The 22,055-nt window shown below is 42.7% G+C and overlaps 2 protein-coding genes across 4 annotated transcripts; one reads left to right on the top strand and one right to left on the bottom strand.

The window, feature by feature from the left end:
- Positions 1–246: 246 nt before the first annotated feature.
- Positions 247–8,116, bottom strand: taf9 (TAF9 RNA polymerase II, TATA box binding protein (TBP)-associated factor). Of its 3 annotated transcripts, none has more exons than XM_035780415.1 (7): positions 7,987–8,116; positions 7,365–7,446; positions 7,101–7,237; positions 6,871–7,005; positions 6,675–6,756; positions 6,359–6,469; positions 247–600 (listed from the first exon to the last, which is right to left on the bottom strand). In XM_035780415.1, exons 1-7 carry the CDS (start codon positions 8,020–8,022, stop codon positions 443–445), a joined length of 741 nt encoding a protein of 246 aa, XP_035636308.1. In that variant the 5' UTR covers positions 8,023–8,116; the 3' UTR covers positions 247–442. The 3 variants fall into 3 exon arrangements, with proteins under 3 accessions (XP_035636308.1, XP_035636309.1, XP_035636310.1); XM_035780416.2 differs by having other exon boundaries at positions 7,967–8,047; XM_035780417.2 differs by lacking the exon at positions 7,987–8,116 and adding an exon at positions 7,797–7,932.
- A 197-nt stretch (positions 8,117–8,313) lies between these two features.
- Positions 8,314–16,282, top strand: ap4m1 (adaptor related protein complex 4 subunit mu 1). The gene is made up of 16 exons (XM_035780407.2): positions 8,314–8,555; positions 8,720–8,781; positions 8,907–8,992; positions 9,105–9,211; positions 9,414–9,510; positions 9,637–9,747; positions 9,919–9,999; positions 10,136–10,198; positions 11,949–12,015; positions 12,172–12,225; positions 12,641–12,747; positions 12,864–12,955; positions 13,156–13,200; positions 13,444–13,494; positions 13,642–13,759; positions 15,918–16,282. Exons 2-16 carry the CDS (start codon positions 8,724–8,726, stop codon positions 16,107–16,109), a joined length of 1,329 nt encoding a protein of 442 aa, XP_035636300.1. The 5' UTR covers positions 8,314–8,555; positions 8,720–8,723; the 3' UTR covers positions 16,110–16,282.
- Positions 16,283–22,055: the final 5,773 nt, after the last annotated feature.

The following is a 22,055-nucleotide window of genomic DNA, read 5'->3' as shown; positions in this document are numbered from 1 at the left end:
AAATAATCAGATCATGGAGTCATCAGATTGACGTCTCCCTCTATTAGCAACTGAGTGGAACAAGTCCTCTAAACTATTACCAGACTGAAGTGTAAAAATCCTATTGTATTCACTCATATCTTGCTTTCTGCATTTGAAGTACCATTAGAAGTTTTATAAATATATATTTTTTAACTTGGTTTCAAGCTAAATCCTGCACTGTGGTAATGTGTCCAACTAGTGTTCCATAAAATACATTTCATAGACTACATTTATTCACACTTTTTTATTTTTATATACAAAAATTAGTGGCAAACAGGCATGACACTACACTTACTAAATGTCCACAACAATGATGGGGGAATTGTAGGCTGGCTGGCTAACCTCAAAACTACCTTCTACTATATTTACAGCACACTCTTGATTTCATCTAGCTGACTCCTTTATCAGATTATCCATGAGGTCATAATGCATCATAGTCATCGTCGTCTTCATGCTTCCTCTTCAGCGATTCGCTGGCCGAGTTCTGTGACACCATGTTGGTGGTGATGAGGATCTTTTTGGATCCGATCAGGGAGGGGTTGATGAGGACATTTTGAACCATTGGGGTGGATGGTGTGGCTGTCGGAGAACAAAAGACAAAAATATCAGGATTTATTATGAACATTTAAAATGCACATTTTATTAAGTGAATAAACAACTGAATTGAAGCGTCTGAGAGACTTGAATTCAATTAAATCATATTGGTTACATGCGCCAAATACAACAGACTTCTGCAGTTGTAGACTTCTGCAGTTGAAAAAAATACAAATATTTGCCAAATAAAAATGAAATATTAACAATAAAAACAATAACAAAAACAATAACAAGGGTATATACAATGAGTACTAGTACGGAGTCAATGTGCGGGGCTACGAGGTAGTTGAGGTAATACAGTATCAAGGGGTAGGGGTAAAAGTGACTAGGTAATCAGGATATAGAACAATCATAGCAGCAGCGTATGTGAAATTGTGTCCGTGTGTGGCATCAATAAGCATATGTGTTTGTGTGTTGTATGTACTGTGTGTGTTGGAGTGTCAGTGTAGTGTGTGTGTGGATAGAGTCTAGTGAGTGTGCCAGTCAGGGGAGTCAGTGCAAAACAATTAAATTAAGATAAATAAATGGGAGGTCAATGTAAATCATTTTCAGTGCCTTCTGACACTGCCTGGTATAGAGGTCCGAGATGGTAGGGAATTCGGCCCCAGTGATGTACTGGGCCGTATGCACTACCCTCTGTAGTGCCTTGTGGTCGGATGCTTAACAGTTGCCATACCAAGCTGTGATGCAGCAATTGAAGATACTCTCATTGGTGCAGCTGTAGAACTTTGAGGATCCGAGGGCCCATGCCAAATATTTTCAGCCTCCTAAGGGTGAAAGAGGCATTGTCGTGCCCTCTCATGACTGTGTTGGTGTGCTTGGACTACGATAGGTCATTAGTGATGTGAACACAGGAACTTTAAGCTCTTGACCTTCTCCACTACAGCCCTGACGTAAATGTGCGTGTGTTCGGGCCTCCGTTTCCTGTAATCTACAATAAGCTCCTTTGTCTTGCCCACGATGAGGGAGAGGTTGTCCTGGCACCACACTTCCAGGTCTCTGACCTTCTTGGGGACAGCCACTATGGTGGTCTGCTTAAAACATATACAGTGGGGCAACAAAGTATTTAGTCAGCCACCAATTGTGCAAGTTCTCCCACTTTAAAAGATGAGAGGCCTGTAATTTCCATCATAGGTACACTTCAACTATGACAGACAAAATGAGGGGAAGAAAAAAAATCTAGAAAATCACATTGTAGGATTTTTAATGAATTTATTTGGAAATTATGGTGGAAAATAAGTATTTGGTCAATAATAAAAGTTGATTTCAATACTTTGTTATATACCCTATGTTGGCAATGACCGAGGTAAAACGTTTTCTGTAAGTCTTCACAAGGTTGTCACACACTGTTGCTGGTATTTTGGCCCATTCCTACATGCAGATCTCTTCTAGAGCAGTGATGTTTTGGGGCTGTTGCTGGGCAACATGGACTTTCAACTCCCTCCAAAGATTTTATTTTGGGTTGAGATCTGGAGACTGGCTAGGCCACTCCAGGACCTTGAAATGCTTCTTACGAAGCCACTCCTTCGTTGCCCGGGCGGTGTGTTTGGGATCATTGTCATGCTGAAAGACCCAGCCACGTTTCATCTTCAATGCCCTTGCTGATGGAAGGAGGTTTTCACTCAAAATCTCACAATACATGACCCCATTCATTCTTTCCTTTATACGGATCAGTCGTCCTGGTCCCTTTGCAGAAAAACAGCCCCAAAGCATGATGTTTCCAACCCCATGCTTCACAGTAGGTATGGTGTTCTTTGGATGCAACTCAGCATTCTTTGTCCTCCAAACACAACGAGTTGAGTTTTTACCAAAAAGTTATATTTTGGTTTCATCTGACCATATGACATTCTCCCAATCTTCTTCTGGATCATCCAAATGCTCTCCAGCAAACTTCAGACGGGCCTGGACATGTACTGGCTTAAGCAGGGGGACACGTCTGGCACTGCAGGATTTGAGTCCCTGGCGGCGTAGTGTGCTACTGATGGTAGGCTTTGTTACTTTGGTCCCAGCTCTCTGCAGGTCATTCACTAGGTCCCGCCGTGTGGTTCTGGAATTTTTGCTCACCGTTCTTGTGATCATTTTGACCCCACGGGGTGAGATCTTGCGTGGAGCCCAAGATCGAGGGAGATTTATCAGTAGTCTTGTATGTCTTCCATTTCCTAATAATTGCTCCCACAGTTGATTTCTTCAAACCAAGCTGCTTACCTATTGCAGATTCAGTCTTCCCAGCCTGGTGCAGGTCTACAATTTTGTTTCTGGTTTGACAGCTCTTTGGTCTTGGCCATAGTGGTGTTTGGAGTGTGACTGTTTGAGGTTGTGGATAGGTGTCTTTTATACTGATAACACGTTAAAACAGGTGCCATTAATACAGGTAACGAGTGGAGGACAGAGGAGCCTCTTAAAGAAGTTACAGGTCTGTGAGAGCCAGAAATCTTGCTTGTTTGTAGGTGACCAAATTCTTATTTACCACCATAATTTGCAAATAAATTCATTAAAAATCCTACAATGTGATTTTCTGGATTTTTCTCTCTCATTTTGTCTGTCATAGTTGAAGTGTACCTATGATGAAAATTACAGGCCTCGCTCATCTTTTTAAGTTGGAGAACTTGCACAATTGGTGGCTGACTAAATACTTTTTTACCCCACTGTAGGTATTACAGACTCGGACAGGGAGAGGTTGAAAATGTCAGTGAAACTTGCAAGTTGGTCAGTGCATGCTCGCAGTACACGTCCTGGTAATCCAGCTGGCCCTGTGGCCTTGTGAATGTTGATCTGTGTTACTCACATCGGCAGCGGAGAGCGTGATCACACAGTCTTACGGTACAGCTGACGCTCTCATGCAAGTTTAAGTGTTATTTGCCTCGAAGCGAGCATAGAAGTAGTTTAGCTCATCTGGTAGGCTTGTGTCACTGGGCAGCTCTTGGCTGTGCTTCCCTTTGTAGTCTGTAATGGTTTGCAAGCCCCGTCACATCAGACGAGCGTCAGTCAGTGTAGTACGACTCGATCTTAGTCCTGTATTTATGCTTTGCCTGTTTGATGGGTCGCCGGAGAGCATAGCGGGATTTCTTATAAGCTTCCGGGTTAGAGTCCCACTCCTTGAAAGTGGCAGCTCTAGCTCAATGCAGATGCTGCCTGTAATCCATGGCTTCTAGTTGGGGTATGTACGTACAGTCACTGTGGGGGCGAAGTCATCAATGCACTTATTGATGAAGCCAATGACAGATGTGGTGTACTCCTCAATGCCATTGGAAGAATCCCAGAACATATTCCAGTCTGTGCTAGCAAAACAGTCCAGTAGCTTAGCATTTGCTTCATCTGACTTTTTTTATTGATCTGGGGGTTCCTGCTTTAATTTTAGCTTGTAAGCAGGAATCAGGGAGGAAGGAACTATGGTCAGATTTGCCAAATGGAGGGCGAGGGACAGCTTTGTATGCATCTCTGTGTGTGGAGTACGCAGTTGAAGTTGGATGTTTACATACAGCTTAGCCAAATACATTTAAACTCAGTTTCAGCATTCATGACATTTAATCCTAGTAAAAAAATTCCCTGTCTTAGGTCAGTTAGGATCACAACTTAATTTAAAAAATGTGAAATGTCAGAATAATAACAGAGACAATGATTTATTTCAGCTTTTATTTCTTTCATCACATTCTCCGTGGGTCAGAAGTTTACATAGTATTTGGTAGCATTGCCTTCAAATTGCTTAACTTGAGTCAAAGGTTTCAGGTAGCCTTCCACAAGCTCCCCACAATAAGTTTGGTGAATTTTGGCCAATTCCTCCTGACAGAGCTGGTGTAACCAAGTCAGGTTTGTAGGCCTCCTTGCTCGAACACGCTTTTTCAGTTCTGCCCACACATTTTCTATAGGATTGACGTCAGGGCTTTGTGATGACAACTCCAATACCTTGACTTTGTTGTCCTTAAGCCATTTTGACACAACTTTGGAAGTATGCTTGGGGTCATCGTCCATTTGCGACCAAGCTTTAACTTCCTGAATGATATCTTGAGATGTTGCTTCAATACATCCACATAATTTCCCCACCTCATGATGCCATCTATTTTGTGAAGTGCACCAGTCTCTCCTGCAGCAAAGCACCCCACAACATGATGCTGCCAGCCCCGCGCTTCACGGCTGGGATGGTGTTCTTCGGTTTGCAAGCCTCCCCCTTTTTCCTACAAACATAACAATGGTCATTATCACCAAACAGTTATATTTCTGTTTCATCAGACCAGAGGACATTTCTCCAAAAAGTACAATCTTTGTCCCCATGTGCAGTTGCAAACCGTAGTCTGTTTTCTTCCTATGGAGGTTTTGGAGCAGTGGCTTCTTCCTTGCTGAGCAGCCTTTCAGGTTGTGTTGATATAGGACTCGTTGTACTGTGGATATAGATACTGTTGTACCGGTTTCCTCCAGCATCTTCACAAGGTCCTTTGCTGTTGCTCTGGGATTGATTTGTACTTTTCGCACCAAAGTACATTTATCTCTAGGAGACAGAACGTGTCTCCTTCTTGAGCAGTATGGCGGCTGCGTGGTCCCATGGTGTTTATAATTCCGTACTATTGTTTTTACAGATGAACGTGGTATCTTCAGGCGTTTGGAAATTGCTCCCAAGGATGAACCAGACTTGTGGAAACTAACCCGACATGCCAAAACTATAGTTTGTTAACGAGAAATTTGTGGAGTGGTTGAAAAACGAGTTTTAATGACTCCAACCTATGTGTATGTAAACTTCCGACTTCAACTGTAGGTGGTCCATAGTTCTTTTCCCTCTGGTTGCACATTTAACATGCTGATAGAAACTTGGTCAATCTTATTTAAGTTTCCCTGCATTAAAGTCCCCGGCTACTAGGAGTGCAGCCTCTGTGTGAGCGTTTTCTTGTTTAGGAGTGCAGCCTCTGCCGGTACATTATATAACCAGCCAGCTGTATGTTGATATTGACGTCGTTCAGCCACGACTCCGTGAAGCATAAGATGTTACTCTTTTTAATGTCCCATTGGTAGTTTAATCTTCCCCGTAACTCGTCGATTTTATTGTCCAAAGATTGCATGTTTGCTAGCAGAATTGAGGGAAGTGGGGGTTTATTCGATCGCCTTCTCAGAAGGCAGCCCGCTCTCCGGCCTCTCTTTCTCCACCTCCACGCAGATCATGGGGGTCTGGGCCTGCTCCCGAGGGAGCTGTATATCCTCCGCCTCGGGCTCGTCAGAGTTGTGAAAGAAAAAGGATTCTGCTAGTTCATGGTGAGTAATTGCAGTCCTGATGTCTAGAAGTTATTTTCGGTCATAAGAGACGGTAGCAGCAAGTTACAAATGCAGATAAACGAACAAAAAAAATCAGTTGGGGGCACGTCTGCCTTCTGCTCCGGCACCATCTTACCCTGCACCGGGGCGCTGGTAGAAACGAGGTAAAATGGAATTCATTTTTTTTTATGGTCCTATACAGCTCGCTGATTAAGGTCTTAGTGCCAGCACCAGTTTGTGACAGTAAATAAACAGCTACGAAAAATACAGGTAGAATACCTCATAATAGTCTGTAATCCATACTAGCTAAGGTGAGAAGAACCTTGAGACGTCTTTAATATTAGAGATCGCACAATTGGTCAGGAGCTCGTAAACCGGCCACCATTTCCTCCGGCGACATTCTCTAATGATGTAAATACATAGTATACCATTTATAAGATTACAGTAGACTCCTTCACCAGCAATCTGAAGCAAGTTAGCAGTGTGAAATTAAGGTTAGTCTTACAGGACTTGGAGGCTGCAGTCTGTGAGGATGGGATCTGAACGCTGAAGCGCTGCCCCGACAGTGACACTGGCGTCCCCACTTTGGTTGTGACTGTCTGCACTGAGGGAGTGCCTGGAAACATGCAGGAAGGAAGGAGTACATGTATTTTCTGTTTCATTACAAAAACAACAGATATGGTAGCAACAGGTCTGCACACCAGGAAGCAAACCCACATCCCACTGTCAAATAAGGCCTTTGAGCAGTGTGTTTAAAAAAAACATGTAATAAAATGACAAGGTATGAGTGAAAACATAGATTGCACAAAATGGTCCCTCACCAAGGGTAGGCGTGCTGGGCCTGCTGGACACAGCTCCTATACTGAGGCGAGGCACTGTTATTCTCCCCGCAGATGAGGACACCTGCACAGAAGAGGAACAGTCAGAAGGATTCACAAAAGAGAACATACTGGAATAGAATACAATAAACATTGATTGCAAGTGCAGTAAAATCTGCAAAGCAGAACATAAGGCTACCTTTTTCTGTATGGACTTAAGCCTGTAGTTAGGAGCAGTAAGACAGTAACGGTCAGGGGGCAGGCGTGGCCCAGTGTATGGCTTAATCAAGGGCAGAGGGGTCTGGTTCTTCTGCCTAGCTACATCCAGCAGGAACTACACAAAGACAACATTGTCAGGAGTTAGTCTAGATCATTTATGAACATCAGAAAAAAATTAATGTCTGTCTTGGCACTAGTTTTAAATCTTACATCTCGTGGTGGTGGGGAGGTGAAGGACTGATCCATTCGACACTGGATTGCAAGTCTTATGTCGTCAGCATCCACAATGTTCTTCTTGGCATGTGTTGCATAGATTTTGGCATCCTCAATAATAGTTGTCACATATCCTGTAAAATCAAATGATATATAAGGACAGCTGTTCATTGTCTTGATACGTTGGTGTCTTGTAACTACTAAACATGCAATATTGCACACTGAGCATAACTAACCTGAGAGAGTTGAATGTATACTTACTGTAGGTAAATTCCAGCATTTGATTAATAACTCTGGGCTCATACTCTGTTATCCCCATGTCTTTGAGGATTTGGATCATAACCTTTGCAATGGAAAAATATGAGCACATAAACAAGAAATGCAGTATGCTGTGTGGCTGCATGGACAAACATGAAGTAGAGTAACATTTCCATGTGTTGTCATCAACTGCACTAGCTAGTTACAACAATAACAGTCAGCAGCTGACGTTAGCTTGTCCTGCTAACAAGCTAGCTATTAGTTACCATTCCCAATAGGCAAGTAGATGCCATTATACAAAAACAACGTTAGAATGATATGGAGTTATATTGCTGGACAGCTACTCTACAAATGCACATTTAAAATGAAGAGCTTCTGTTATTCTAGTTCTAACGTTAGCTAGCCGACAAATAAATAACAAGCTAGCTAAATTACCTAGCTAGTTACCGTAGTTAGCTAACGTTAGCGAGCTCACTAGCTAGCGAACTTTGACACAATCCTGCAAAAACTAGAAACTTTAATTCAGCTGTCATACAAGATATCTAACTAAACACTCATCACCACTGAAGCTACACTAATGAACTATGACATCTCAGAAATTGTACCTTAGACGGTTTACTCCTACCTGTGCATCTTTAGGAACAGTTTTCGGAGAAGCCATTTTCACGTTTGACCCTTACCCCGCCCATCCACTTCCGCACAGCCGTACTAAGATAAAATCAATATGCATATAGTACCGCCACCCTCTGGTTCACCGCGTTCATGACACTTAGCTTTATTGTATATTATTTGGGGGCTTTATAAAATATACACGTTTACTGTAAATGCATTGATCCAATAAAATATATAGCTAGCTATTCTATGATGCAAAAATACAACTCCAGCTGTTGTGAAATTGAAAGTGCAGGAACTGAAATAATCTCCCTAGGTGGCGCTGTGAAACTCGAGGTTGATTTAGCTGCCAGTCAACAAACACCAAATAAGAATTGACGCGTAAATAAACGATGGCTAGCTAGCCAGCTAGTTACGAATAATGTGATACCTATCTTCTTCGAGTTTACATTTCTGTCAACGTAGGGATTTTGGTATTTTGTATTATCAAGTAGCTAAGCAATCATCCTGTAGGAAAGCAGACACGATTGGAGGCACGATTCCTAGACAAGTAACGTTAAGTAGATCGCTATTTGGCTGCTGGTACGTAAATCTCATAAACACTGAATAACATTTGAAATGCTGATGTTTGATAGTCAGAGCTCACAGTGGGTTTGTCGATGTCATGCTCGTTATAATGTTAGTTGGAGTTAACTTCGGTTGATGTTAGGGGTCTAACATGCATATTTATTTTTATTTCCCTCTAGGAAGATGATATCCCAGGTGTTCATATTGTCCTCCAAAGGAGATCATCTCATCTACAAAGACTGTATCCTACATCATAATATCTTACCTTTCCCTATTACACATATCCTTAATCTTCAGGCATTTCTCCCAGTGAGTTGTCAGTGGAAATGCTGTGAATAATGAATGGCCTTAACCCTGAGTTGTCAGTCCGTGGTGAAGCTGGAAAAGATGCTGTCAACAAATTCTATGAGATGGTCACTGCATTGACTGGTGGCCAACCTCCAGTTGTAATGGTAAGTTGAAGGGTTTGGCAAATAGGCATGGTGTGGGTTTTGATCAGCCGTCTATTACGGTATAATCATAGTTTCAAACAGTAATGTGATTTCCCTCCATGGTTGCCCACAGAAACACAAGGAGCTGCATTTTGTTCACATCAGACAGGGAGGGCTCTATTGGGTTGCCACGACGAAAGCTGATGCCTCTCCCTTCACCATCATCGAGTTCCTAAATAGGTAATTGTGTCTGTAAGGAATGTATTCTACAAGTAGCTTTCTGTGTATTTAATATCTAATTTGGTGTGCATCAGTCTCTCCACAACAACCTGATTTACAGGTTGGTCTCTACTGTGTGTGTGTGTGTGTGTGTGTGTGTGTGTGTGTGTGTGTGTGTGTGTGTGTGTGTGTGCATTAATGTTTTGCTTACTGTGTGTCACAGATTAACAGCCCTGGTTAAGGACTACTGTGGTTGTCTGTCAGAGAAGTCTGTCCAGATGAACTTTGCTCTCATTTATGAGCTGTTGGATGAGGTAGTGGTGAGTATTCTCTCTCTATATTTGGTCCTAGTTATCCGTGCCTATCTCCGTTCCTCCTTATTCCCACTGTCATCTATTTTCCTCATTCTCTCTCGTCCCACCATTCTCTCACTTTATCCCCATCAGGACTTTGGTTACATTCAGACGACCTCTACTGATATCCTGAAGAACTTCATCCAGACTGAAGCGGTCAGCTCCAAACCCTTCAGCTTGTTTGACCTTAGTAACGTGGGGCTGGTAAGACACCAATGCATGGTCACAATCACACTGACTCTTGGGGCTGCCCTGAAAATAAGTGCACTGGGTCCCATTTTCTAACATTTTCCTGGTTATCTGCTTTTTAACCTTAACATGTTGAGCCCTACTTACTCAGCTCTTTTATTCCACTTTCTTTTACCTCCTGGTCAGTTTGGAGCAGACACCCAGCAGAATAAAGTGGCCCCAAGTGCAGCTGCCACACGGCCCATTGTGTCAAGTCAAGGAGAACAGGTAAAGAATGTGTCTACTGCTGGATGTTATGGGCTATTTCTATGTGCTAGTGTGTTGATTGCTGAAGATGTACAGATATGTATTAATTCTTTGTATATATGTATTCAACACCTTGTTTTTTCCCTTCTGTCTTCAGGGATGCAAAAACGAGATATTTGTGGATGTGATTGAAAGGATGTCTGTAGTCATTGGTGCCAATGTAAGTATCACTGATTACATGGTGGAGCCATGCATATGATCAGTATCTCTTCCTTAAAGGTCAAGTCTCTCTACATATGTGAAAATGGCGCATTTGATCCGTAGTTAAGAGGATAAGAAGAACGGTCCTAAAAAAATGCTGCTCTGTAGCTAGGTGTCCATCCAATTGGCGACAGATTTTCATGTGAATATTCTAAAATCTGCATAAAGAAAATATGTGCATTTTCCCACCAGTGGTGTGATTCCACCAAATGTTTGTTCCCCCCAATTGGTAGTTAGTATTGTCTCATTGCTGCAACACCTGTATGGATTCGGGAGAGGTGAAGGTCAAGAGCTGTCCGTCCCCCGAAACACAGGTTGCGCTGGTGCGCGATGGGACAAAGACATCCCTGCCAGCCAAACCCTCCCCTATTGTGTGCCGCCCCATGGGTCTCCCAGTCGCGGCCGGCTGCGACAGAGCCTGGACTCGAACCCAGAATCTCTAGTGGCACAGCTTGCACTGCGATGCAGTGCCTTAGACCACTGGGCCACTTGGGAGGCCGTGTTTCTACCAAACTGACATGTTGCGGGATAAAAGTCAGTGCGTGATGATGTAGTGCACACAATTTAACTTTTTAGCTTAAGTTTTCAATAGCAAATGTGCCTACTACTCTGGTCTTGGCAAGTGGGCTCTAGCCAACAGCTTGCAGATACAGTGCAGGTGGGCTAGTCTACATGGTGAGATTATTATGGATAAGTGTGAAAATATTTTTATTTGTCAAGCATTGATCATCATGTCACCAGAATAAGACCCTCAATATTTATTTGAAAGGAGCATCAAGATCACAGTGCACTTTCACCACCCTGTGAAGCTCATCATAAATGAGTTAATCTGTAAGGACAGACACTGGAGACCAGAAGCATGTACAGGGAGTGAACATTTAATTAAACACAGACATGAAACGGGACAGGACAGCGTCTGGACATGAAAACATAATAACATTCATGCTGACACGGGGAACCAACGGAGGAACAGACAGATATAGATGGGGTGGCCATTAACAAAGTGAAGGAGTCCAGGTGAGTCCAGTAAGCGCTGATGCGTGTAATGATGGTGACAGGTGTACATAATGAAGGGCAGCCTGGCACCCTCGAACGCTAGAGAGGGAGAGCAGGAGCAGGCATGGCGTAATCGATAGCCTACTAAACTGCATGGTTTCCAGAGTCGCAGTAGGACCACACACACCACATATCATCGCATGACTAAATTTACTTCGATATGATGGTTATTACATCAATATTTGCATATAAATGCGTATCAACCTCCATTTCTCACCAAAAAAAAACAAGAATAACAAAACAATTATGTCTGCATTTTTTACACAATATGACTTTACTCCCAAAAACTGTGGAGGGAAACGTAGTTAGTGATATCATAGGGTAGGATTAAACGTTTTAAAATATTGTGATTTTCAAAACCTGTAACGAGTTTCTTGCTCTCCAAGTCACCACACATCTCATAGCGTTTGAAAATCACTGTTGTAACTTCTGATGAGGTCATTGGGTAGAACCAATTATATTATTATATAACTATATTATGTTATAATTTTTTTTTCTTCAAGGCATAGAAATGCGCTGTTTTCACATCTCTGGCTTGGTGCTGGAGATCATGAATATGAGCTTGAAAAGGGGCAGAGTTGCACTTTAACCTATACTTACTTTCTGTCCTTTCCATTTCTCTCAAAGCAATTAATTCCCTCACTGTTCTCCAGGGAGTTCTGATGAAGGCAGACATTGAGGGAGAGATCAGAGTGAAGTGTTACATGCCAAGTTGCTCAGGTGAGTTTTCGTGTTTCAAGTCTTCATTTTGAATGATAAGCTGCCAGAGTAGGTACGGTAAATAGAGGGCAAGTACAAATCCAAATTCCTCCGTGTCAAATTCTCATCACTTTCTCTCCCTTTCCCCCTCTACTCTGTTCCTCACCCTGTTGATAGAGATGCGGATTGGACTGAATGAAGAGTTCAGCATAGGAAAGTCCCAGCTGAGCGGTTGGTACCATCCCTTTGCAAATACTACATCTTCACTGGCAATATTAGTCAATTTTATAAGATCAGCAGTCACTGTGCTGACTGTATGGGTGACCTGAATGATTACTACACTTCCTGTAAAGTCCTGCATAAGATGAATATGAGGCCATTGTATTAAAACGTATGATTCCCTGCCACGGCATTGATTGTCATAATGGATGTTATTGACCTTTAGTTGTACTCTTATCCATGTTGTGGAAGAGCACAGTCAATATGGGCTGAATTCCCATGGATTCATATTTGCACACATTCTCGTTCAGCTCTCTCATTGACATCAAGGCATTACACAAAAGTCTGATATCAACTTTTATTCAAATTAGGATTCTGCCATATATTCCAAATGTAATTTCCCTTCCCCCACCCTCTCTCCTCTCAGGTTATGGGGCAGCTGTTCGTGTGGATGAGTGCAGCTTCCACCAGGCTGTCAGGCTGGATGAGTTTGATACCTATAGAATTCTGAAAGTGTGTCCCAGCCAAGGAGAGGTGCTCATGGAATTTACTAAATCACACACACAAACACTACAACAAAACTTGTATCTCACTGTTATATAAACCAATTTATTCTCTCACAGTTTCTTACAAACATTTTCCTTCTCTAGCAAACAGTGATGCAATACCAGTTGTGTGATGACCTGCCCACAGCCCCTCCATTCCGTCTATTCCCTTCTATAGAGAGGGACAGTGGTGGCAGGTACAGAACCCTGTTCATTCATGTTGGGTAGAGAACCCTTTACCAGAACCATCTCAAAATATGTAGAACACACAGATTTCCCTTACTCTTTGATGACAGTCATTTTAACTTCCCCATTTTTACTAACTTGAGTGTTGGGAAATCAAGTCTTTAAACAACCCAACCACCACCCTTAACACACACTTGTTCTTCCCCTGTAGGTTGTTGATGTACCTGAAGCTGCGGTGTGACCTGCCCCCAAAGAGGTCAGTTCTCCATTAACAGGAAATGCTTATTTGCTGATATGCATCTTCTGTATGTTGAGAATGTAGAGTTTGCATGGAGCATATGTGGTAGTCATTGAACACTTTATCATGTTGTATGATGCACATTATAATAGTTTAATAACATATGATCGTGTAGTCTGTCAGTGTGATTGTCCTTGCCTTCTCTGACTGGGCTGCAACTTAGGTCCCTCTGTCACTGAGGTAATCTCTTTTCTCTTACAGCGCTGCTATTAATGTTTCTATTACAATACCGGTACCCAAGGGCTCGCTTCGGTGAGAAGAAACTCCTTTTTCTATCTCATGTTCCCTCCATCTTTTGCTTTGTCTCTCACTATGTGTAACCCCCCCCCCCCCCCACACACACACACTACATAACAAGCTCCCCCTCCTCTCTCTTTTCTCACCCTCTTTGTTCTCCAGTCTCTCTCAGGAGTTGAGCAGCCCAGACCAGAGTGCTGAGCTGCAGCCAAAAAACAAGGCTGTCCATTGGGAGATCCCTCGCTTCCCTGGGGGCGCACAGCTGTCCGCCCTGTTCAAGGTGACTAAACATATCCAAACAACAATGGGAAACATGGAAATAGTAGATACTGGTAGTGTGAGGGTATAATAGGCCAGTTTCAATGATTATGATGTTAGGAAATCAGGAACTTCTTATCAATCAGGAAGAATCACCTCTCTGCACACGTGTTTGCTGTAGATCAGATTGTGAGGTGCAGATCAGGTTCTCAAAATCCATGAGCCATTTCGCATAGAGCAATGATGCATATGCAGACAGCATCGAATGGTTAACATGCAGTACCATTCAAAAGTTTGGACATAGCTATTTATTCAACGTTTTTTCTTTATTTGTACTATTTTCTACATTGTATAATAATAGTGAAGACATCAAAGGTATGAAATAACACGTATGGAATCATGTAGTAACCAAAAAAGTGTGAAACAAATCAAAACAATGTTATTTTACATTTGAGATTCTTCAAAGTAGCCACCCTTTGCTTTATTGACAGCTTTGCACACTCTCAGCATTCTCTCAACCTGCTTCATGAGGAATGTTTTTCCAACTGTCTTGAAAGAGTTTTCACATCCTGAGCACTTGTTGGCTGCTTTTCCTTCACTCTGTGGTCCAACTCATCCCAAACCATCTCAATTGGGTTGAGGTCGGGTGATTGTGGAGGCCAGGTCATCTGATGCAGCACGCCATCACTCTCCTTCTTGGTCAAATAGCCCTTGCACAGCCTGGAGGTGTGTTTTGGGTCATTGTCCTGTTGAAAAACAAATGATAGTCCCACTAAGAGCAAACCAGATGAGATGGCGTATCGATGCAGAATGCAGCCATGCTGGCTAAGTGTACCTTGAATTCAAAATAAATCACACAATGTCACCAGCAAAGCACCCCCACACCATCACTCCTCCACCATGCTTCACGGTGGGAACCACACATGTGGAGATCATACGTTCACCTACTCTGCGTCTCACAAAGATACAGCGGTTAGAACCAAAAATCTCAGATTTGGACTCATCAGACCAAAGGACAGATTTCCACCAGTCTAATGTCCATTGCTCATGTTTCTTGGCCCAAGCAAGTCTCTTCTTATTATTTATGTATTATGTATTTATTTTTTCACCTTTATTTAACCAGGCAAGTCAGTTAAGAACAAATTCTTATTTTCAATGACAACCTAAGAACAGTGGGTTAACTGCCTGTTCGGGGGTAGAATGACAGATTTGTACCTTGTCAGCTCAGGTGTTTGAACTTGCAACCTTCCGGTTACTAGTCCAACGCTCTAACTACTAGGCTACCCTTGGTGTCCTTTAGTAGTGGTTTCTTTGCAGCAATTCGACCATGAAGGCCTGATTCACACAGTCTCCTCTGAACAGTTGATGTTGAGATGTCTGTTACTTGAACTCTGTGAAGCATTTATTTGGGCTGCAATCTGAGGTGCAGTTAATTGGCCATTTTTGAGGCTGGTAACTCTAATTAACTTATCCTCTGCAGCAGAGGTAACTCTGGGTCTTCCTTTCCTGTGGCGGGCCTCATGAGTGACAGTTTTATCATAGCGCTTGATGGTTTTTGCGACTGCACTTGAAGAAAGTTCTTGAAATTTTCCAGATTGACTGACATTAATGTCTTAAAGTAACGATGGACTGTTGTTTCTCTTTGTTTATTTGAGCTGTTCTTGCTGTAATATGGACTTGGTCTTTTACAAAATAGGGTTATCTTCTGTATACCAACCCTACCTTGTCACAACACAACTGATTGGCTCAAACGCATTAAGAAGGAAAGAAATTCCACAAATGAACTTTTAACAAGGCACACCTTTTAATTGAAATGCATGCGCTGGTTGAGAGAATACCACGTGAGAGAATACCATGTGTGTGCAAAGCTGTCATTAAGGCAAAGGGTGGCTACCTAGAAGAATCTCAAATATAAAATATCTTGATTTGTTTTACACTTTTTTTGGTTTCTACATGATTCCATATGTGTTATTTCATAATGTCTTCACATTTATTCTACAATCTAGAAAATAGTAAAATAAAATAAAAACCTTGAATGAGTAGGTGTGTCCAAAATGTTGACTGGTCTTGTACGTTAGTGGAAACTTTGCAAGTGCATTATATGCCCCTAATAGTAGATAGACTACTTTGTATATGATTGACCAACATGCTGACCACTTCCTCTCTCTCTGTACATTCAGCTGGAGGTCTCTGGCCTTAGCGCTGCCTCGTTACAGGAAGTGGGACCGGTCAGTCTGAGCTTCGAGCTGCCGAAGTACACCTGCACAGGACTGCAAATTAGATTCCTCCGCCTGTCCCCGATACAGCCTGGACCGTCGCAACGCTGGGTCCGCTATGTAACCCATTCAGACTCGTATACCATCCGTATCTGATACGGACATACAGTACATACACACACCATTGATCAGTCAGACTCTGGCTTACTCTCAGTACAGATGTGAGCCCCGATCTTGACTGCCTGAAAACGTCAAGGGACTTTTGTATCAAATGTTTATTCTGTATATGGCGGAGTGACCCAATACAAATCTACTACATCAAAAAGTTACCCCTACATTTCACTATTGTCATTATATTATGTCATGTGGGAAATCATTCAGGAAAGTATATGAATGTATATAAAAACATATTCAGCACATTTGAGTTTCTGTAATGCAGGGATAATCAGGATCAATATACAAATAACCAGGACCAACCCCTGGAGGTCCGCAGAGGTACTGCAGGGGGTCCACAGCTAGATAAAAAGTATGTGTGTATATATACAGTACCAGTCAAAACACCTACACATCCAAGGGTTTTTCTTTATTTGAACTATTTTCTACATTGTGGAATAATAGTGAAGACATCAAACTATAAAATAACACATATGTAACCAAAAAAGTGTTAAAACAAAATATATTTGAGATTCTTCGAAGTAGCCACCCTTTGCCTTGAGTCCACCTGTGGTAAATTCAATTGATTGGACATGATTTGGAAAGGCACACACCTGTCTACATAAGATCCCATAGTTGATAGTGCATGTCAGAACAAAAACTAAGCCATGAGGTTGAAGGAATTCTGTCTATAGAGCTCTGAAACATCATTGTGCTGAGACACAAATTTGGGGAAGGGTGCCAAAAAACATCTGCTGCATTGAAAGTCCCCAAGAACACAGTGGCCTCCATCATTCTTAAATGGAAGAAGTTTGGAACCACCAAGACTCTTCCTAGAGCTGGCCGCTCGGCCAAACTGAGCCATCGGGGGAGAAGGGCCTTGGTTAGGGAGGTGACCAAGCAATTCGACCATGGTCACTCTGACAGCGCTCCAGAGTTCCTCTGTGGAGATGGGGGAACCTTCCATAAGGACAACCATCTTTGCAGCACTCCACCAGTCAGGTCTTTATGGTAGAGTGGCCAGACGGAAGCAACGCCTCAGTAAAAAGGCACATGACAGCCCGCTTGGAGTTTGCCAAAAGTCACCTAAAGGACTCTCAGACCATGAGAAACAAGATTCTCTGGTCTGATGAAACCAAGATTGAACTCTTTGGCCTGAATGCCAAGCATCACGTCTGGAAGAAACCTGGCACCATCCCTACGGTGAAGTATGGTGGTGGCAGCATCATGCTGTGGGGATGGGTTTCAGCGGCAGGGACTGGGATACTCGTCCGGATTGAGAGAAAGCTGAACAGAGCAAAGTACAGAGAGATCCTTGATGAAAACCTGCTCCAGAGCGCTCAGGACCTCAGACTGGGGTGAAGGTTCACCTTCCAACAGGACAACGACCCTAAGCACACAGCCAAGTCAAGGCAGGAGTGGCTTCGGGACAAGTCTCTGATTGTCTTTGAGTAGCCCAGCCAGAACCCAGACTTGAACCCGGTCGAACATCTCTGGAGAGACCTGAAAATAGCTGTGCAGCGACGCTCCCCATCCAACCTGACAAAGCTTGCAGAGAAGAATGGGAGAAACCTAAATACAGGTGTGCCAAGCTTGTAGCGTCATACCTCATTTGCAAAAATTGTCATTATGGGGTATTGTGTTTAGATTGATGGGGGAAAATGTAATCAAATTTAGAATAAGGCTGTAACGTAACAAAGTGGAAAAAGGGAAGGGGTTTGAATACTTTCCGAATGCGCTGTATAGTGGTGTATGACTCCAGGATTTTTGGAGTCGACTCATACTCCTGTGGTTGGAGTCGACTCTTGCTCAACTCCCAAAACACGCTGAAACAGATGTGCATACAGCACCTCATTGCAGAGTCCTACTCGGCAGTAGCGGTATATGGGTAAAATCACTAGAGAAGCGCTGTTTGCTCTACAACCTGTTAATTCATATGCCTTGCGACTGACAAGTAAGCCAAAAGGCAGAGACCATAAGAAGGCAGAATAAATTCAACCACACCTTTGTTTTATCACAACTGGATAGCAACCTCTGTCCATTGAAGTCCACAAATTGCATGTACAGTATCAAACAGTTACATGACCTACAGCATGGTTAAGGTAGTTTAATGTTTACGACTTTTTGGACCACTAAACAACTATTGATTTAGAACCACAGAGAGTTATCGCAAGTCGCAAAGAAAACAGGAGTTGCCTCTACTATTCCAGCACCATTTCAACATCAAATCACCTCTGCTTAGTCTAATACAATGACAACAAAATTATACCAAAAACGATTTAGTCCAATCAACGTAAGTTAAATATGATGTAGCTGTCCATGGTTCTAATTTCTCTGTGTGTGTGTGTGTGTGTGTGTGCGCTTTCGTGCAAGTAGGAAAAACCTGTTGACTCACCCTACTTGTAGAGAAATGCTAATGCCATCCTCTTCTCTTTCATTTTGATGAAACGGTCTATCACTCTGTCATACAAGCTTTTGTTTTTTGTTGTCCCAGGCTACCTGGCTAAAATGCTTGCTTGCATTTCCATTCATGGGCAACATTAGCTAGTTAACATTAGCCTTCTACATATTGAACTTCCATCCTCTCAGTTCAGGGGCACAACAATGAATGAATTAATGGTTGGATCAGAATCGCTGTTATAATCATTGGCCAGTACGGAGATTTGAAGTAAAACCACAAGTCCAAATCTCTATTTCCATCCATGGCTAATTTAGACAACAACACAACGAGATGCAACAATTCAAGTTTTTCTGTCAATGATGTGTGCTCTCAATGGGATTTGATAGGAGTGAAGCCAAATCCAAGCTGGCTTCCCTTGACACTTTTTTGTGGAGCACCAGGACCATTCAATAAACTCGCTCAGTTTAGCTCGATGCTGATTGGCTAAATTTTCATACTTTTTTTGTCAAGGGTGGTAAGATGCTCGCTGTCTTCCCTTGCCTTCAATGCTATGGGCGGCAACAATGTCATACTCGTTTGGACCAGACATCATCAGATAGATGGCCTACACGTAGAGAGACAGGGGGGGGGGGCGCTGTTTCCAGTGAGAACACACATTCTTGCGAATTTAAGGGAAATTATGAAACAGAGTTAAAAGAGATTATTTATGTTTTTATATTTTTTGATTTGGTCTTTTTTGGGGAGCCTGGCTACCCTTGGTATCGATGAATACACACTACTGCTACTAGGAAGACTACATGTGCGTTCTAAAGGACTGACATGAGCATGATGCTACCCATTTCTCATACATTTAGCCTATAAAAGGCCTATATCAAATCAAAGTGTATTTGTCATGTTCGCCGAATACAACAGATGTTACAATGCTTACTTACAAGCCCTAACCAGCAGTTCAATTTTTAAGTAAAACATTGGTATTAGGTAAAGAAAAAAACGTTAAATGACAGTGAAAATAACAGTAGCGAGGTTATATACAGGTGTTACCGGTACAGAGTCAATGTGTACCGGTTACCGGTTAGTTGGGCTAATTTGAGGTAATATGTACATGTAGGTATAGTTTAATGTGACTAAGCATAGATGATAAACAGAGTAGCAGAAATGTGAAAGAGGGGGAGGGGGTGGCGGGACACAATGCAAATAGTCCAGGTAATCATCAGGTGCACCGGTTAGCCGGGCTAAGTGAGGTAATATGTACATGAATGTAATGTCATAGTTAAAGTGACTGCATAGAGGGTAGTAGTAGCGTAAAAGAGAGAGGTGGGGGCAATGCAAATAGTCCGGGTAGCCATTTGATTACCTGTTCAGGAGTCTTATGGCATGGGGGTAAAAGCTGTTGTGAAGCCTCTTGGACCTAGACTTGGCGCTCCGGTACCGCTTTCCATGCGGTAGCAGAGAGAACAATCTTTGACTGGGGTGGCTGTGGTTGTTGACTATTTTTCTGGCCTTTCTCTGACACCGACTGGTGTAGAGGTCCTGGATGGCATCTTGTTTGAATATAGAAGGTAACGTGTAGGAACTCAAATATTTCAGTGATATTTCTGCAGTGTGCCGACTTGACGGATCCCATGGGATGATGCGGCACACTCTGCTGATAAACCTATTTTTTGCCTTGGTATAGCTCTATTCGGACTGGTTTTACTAGAGACGTTGGTTTTGTAATTGTTATACAAGCATGTGCGCTATTCCACGGCTCGATTCACACAATATTTGTTTTTCAAAACTCCCCTGTAATTCAATATATGTTTTAATTGGATTGACTCTTATGACGGAAGCGTGGAGGGTTTTGTTGTGGCGTAAAGCTATTTGATGTCTTAGACGATAATAGGCAACACTGATAACTCTTATTTGGCTGCCAACTGTATAGGTCTCCCCATAATATTTAAATTGATGAAGTGCGATCATAGGCTAATCATTATTTTAACGATCCATGTCCTTCCTAAAAACGATGCCCTCCACCCTGCTGATTTGAGCTTCTGAACCATATTTGCACATGATTGTGTTTGTGGATGAGAAAGTGAACATGCCTTTTCCAAAAAGGTTTGCGGAAATAGTATAGTGCTTTGCGATGTAGCTACCATCCTCTAGGTCAGGGGTGTCAAACATACGGCCCGCGGGCCGGAACCGGCCCCCAAGGAGGTTCGATCAGGCCCGCAGGATAATTTGAAAGTGGAAAAAAATGCATAAAAGACATGGAATTAATATTTTTTTTTTTAAGACAAGCCGCATCACTGAGACAGACTGAAAACAGCAGACGGTATCAATGCGCCATCTGCTGCTTGTTACGACGTTGTTAAGATTGTTAATGTCTCTACCTCTCCACTACACCCTCATTAGCCAAAATGTCGTTATCCAAACGGAGAAAAGTAGATAAGGAGTGTAGAATTTTCAAAGAAAAATGGACCACGTCCTATTTATTTACAGAGATGCACGGAAAACCTTTGTGCTTGGTGTGTTTGCAACAAGTTTCGGTATTGAAGGAATATAATATTCGACGCCACTACGAGACTCATCACAGCGAAAAATATGACGGCTTGCAAGGACAACTGAGAAGAGATAAGATTATTGCTGGCGGGTCTGAGGAAACAGCAGTCAACTTTCATCCAGAGCCGAGAAGTCAGTGAAGCAGCGGTAAAAGCCAGCTACCTAATTGCTAGCGAAATAGCATTAGCATCGAAGCCGTATTCCGACGGTGACTTTGTTAAACGATGCATGATGAAGGCGGCTGAACTTGTATGTCCCGAGAAGCGACAAGCTTTTGCCAATATTAGCATGACGAGGAATACTATAGCAGAGAGGATTTCGGAACTATCGGCAGATTTAGACAGTCAATTGAAACAGAGAGTCAAGTCATTTATTGCATTTTCCGTGGCAATTGACGAGAGCACTGACATCACAGACGTGGCCCAACTGGCCATATTTATTCGAGGAGTTGATGAGACATTGACTGTTACTGAAGAGTTTCTTGAGTTGGTGCCAATGATGGACACCACAACAGCCGAGGACATTTTCGGCTCTGTCCTTGCTGCATTGGACAGAGTTGGAGTGGACTGGTCCCGCGCTGTCAGCCTGGCTACAGACGGCGCGCCATCCATGGTCGGAAAGAAAGCAGGTGTCGCGACAAAGTTCAAAGACAAAGTACAAGCCCTTAATGGAGGAGATCGTTTCTGGACATTTCACTGTATTTTGCACCAGGAGGCATTGTGTTGCAAGTCGCTGAAAATGGACCACGTCATGGAGGTGGTTGTTCGCACTGTAAATTTCATCCGGTCCAGAGGTCTGAACCATCGTCAGTTTGACAAACTTCTCAGCGACAGCAACATTACCCACAGCCTGCCATACCACACTGAAGTGAGATGGTTAAGCCGAGGCATTTCTTTGATCTACGAGAGGAAATGACAGTTCATGGAGAAAAAAGGAAAACCGGTGTTGGAATTACAATCTCAGGAATGGCTACGGGACCTTGCATTCTTGGTTGATATTACTGAACACTT

The sequence above is a fragment of the Oncorhynchus keta genome, chromosome 11 (genome assembly GCF_023373465.1).
Source record: "Oncorhynchus keta strain PuntledgeMale-10-30-2019 chromosome 11, Oket_V2, whole genome shotgun sequence".
Taxonomy (NCBI): Eukaryota; Metazoa; Chordata; class Actinopteri; order Salmoniformes; family Salmonidae; genus Oncorhynchus; species Oncorhynchus keta.
The sequence above is the reverse complement of the archived record's forward strand: the minus strand, read 5'-3'. Positions and strand labels throughout refer to the sequence as shown.

Bases quoted from the DNA above. Each gene is read 5' to 3' on its own strand.
- taf9 (XM_035780415.1), bottom strand. From the start codon at position 8,022: ATGGCTTCTCCGAAAACTGTTCCTAAAGATGCACAG. The intron at 7,447-7,986 runs GTAGGAGTAAAC...TCCATTGCAAAG, and splicing joins CTGTTCCTAAAGATGCACAG to GTTATGATCCAAATCCTCAA. The intron at 7,006-7,100 runs GTAAGATTTAAA...GTCTTTGTGTAG, and splicing joins CCTCCCCACCACCACGAGAT to TTCCTGCTGGATGTAGCTAG.
- ap4m1 (XM_035780407.2), top strand. From the start codon at position 8,724: ATGATATCCCAGGTGTTCATATTGTCCTCCAAAGGAGATCATCTCATC. The intron at 10,199-11,948 runs GTAAGTATCACT...ACTGTTCTCCAG, and splicing joins CTGTAGTCATTGGTGCCAAT to GGAGTTCTGATGAAGGCAGA. The intron at 13,201-13,443 runs GTCAGTTCTCCA...TTTCTCTTACAG, and splicing joins TGTGACCTGCCCCCAAAGAG to CGCTGCTATTAATGTTTCTA.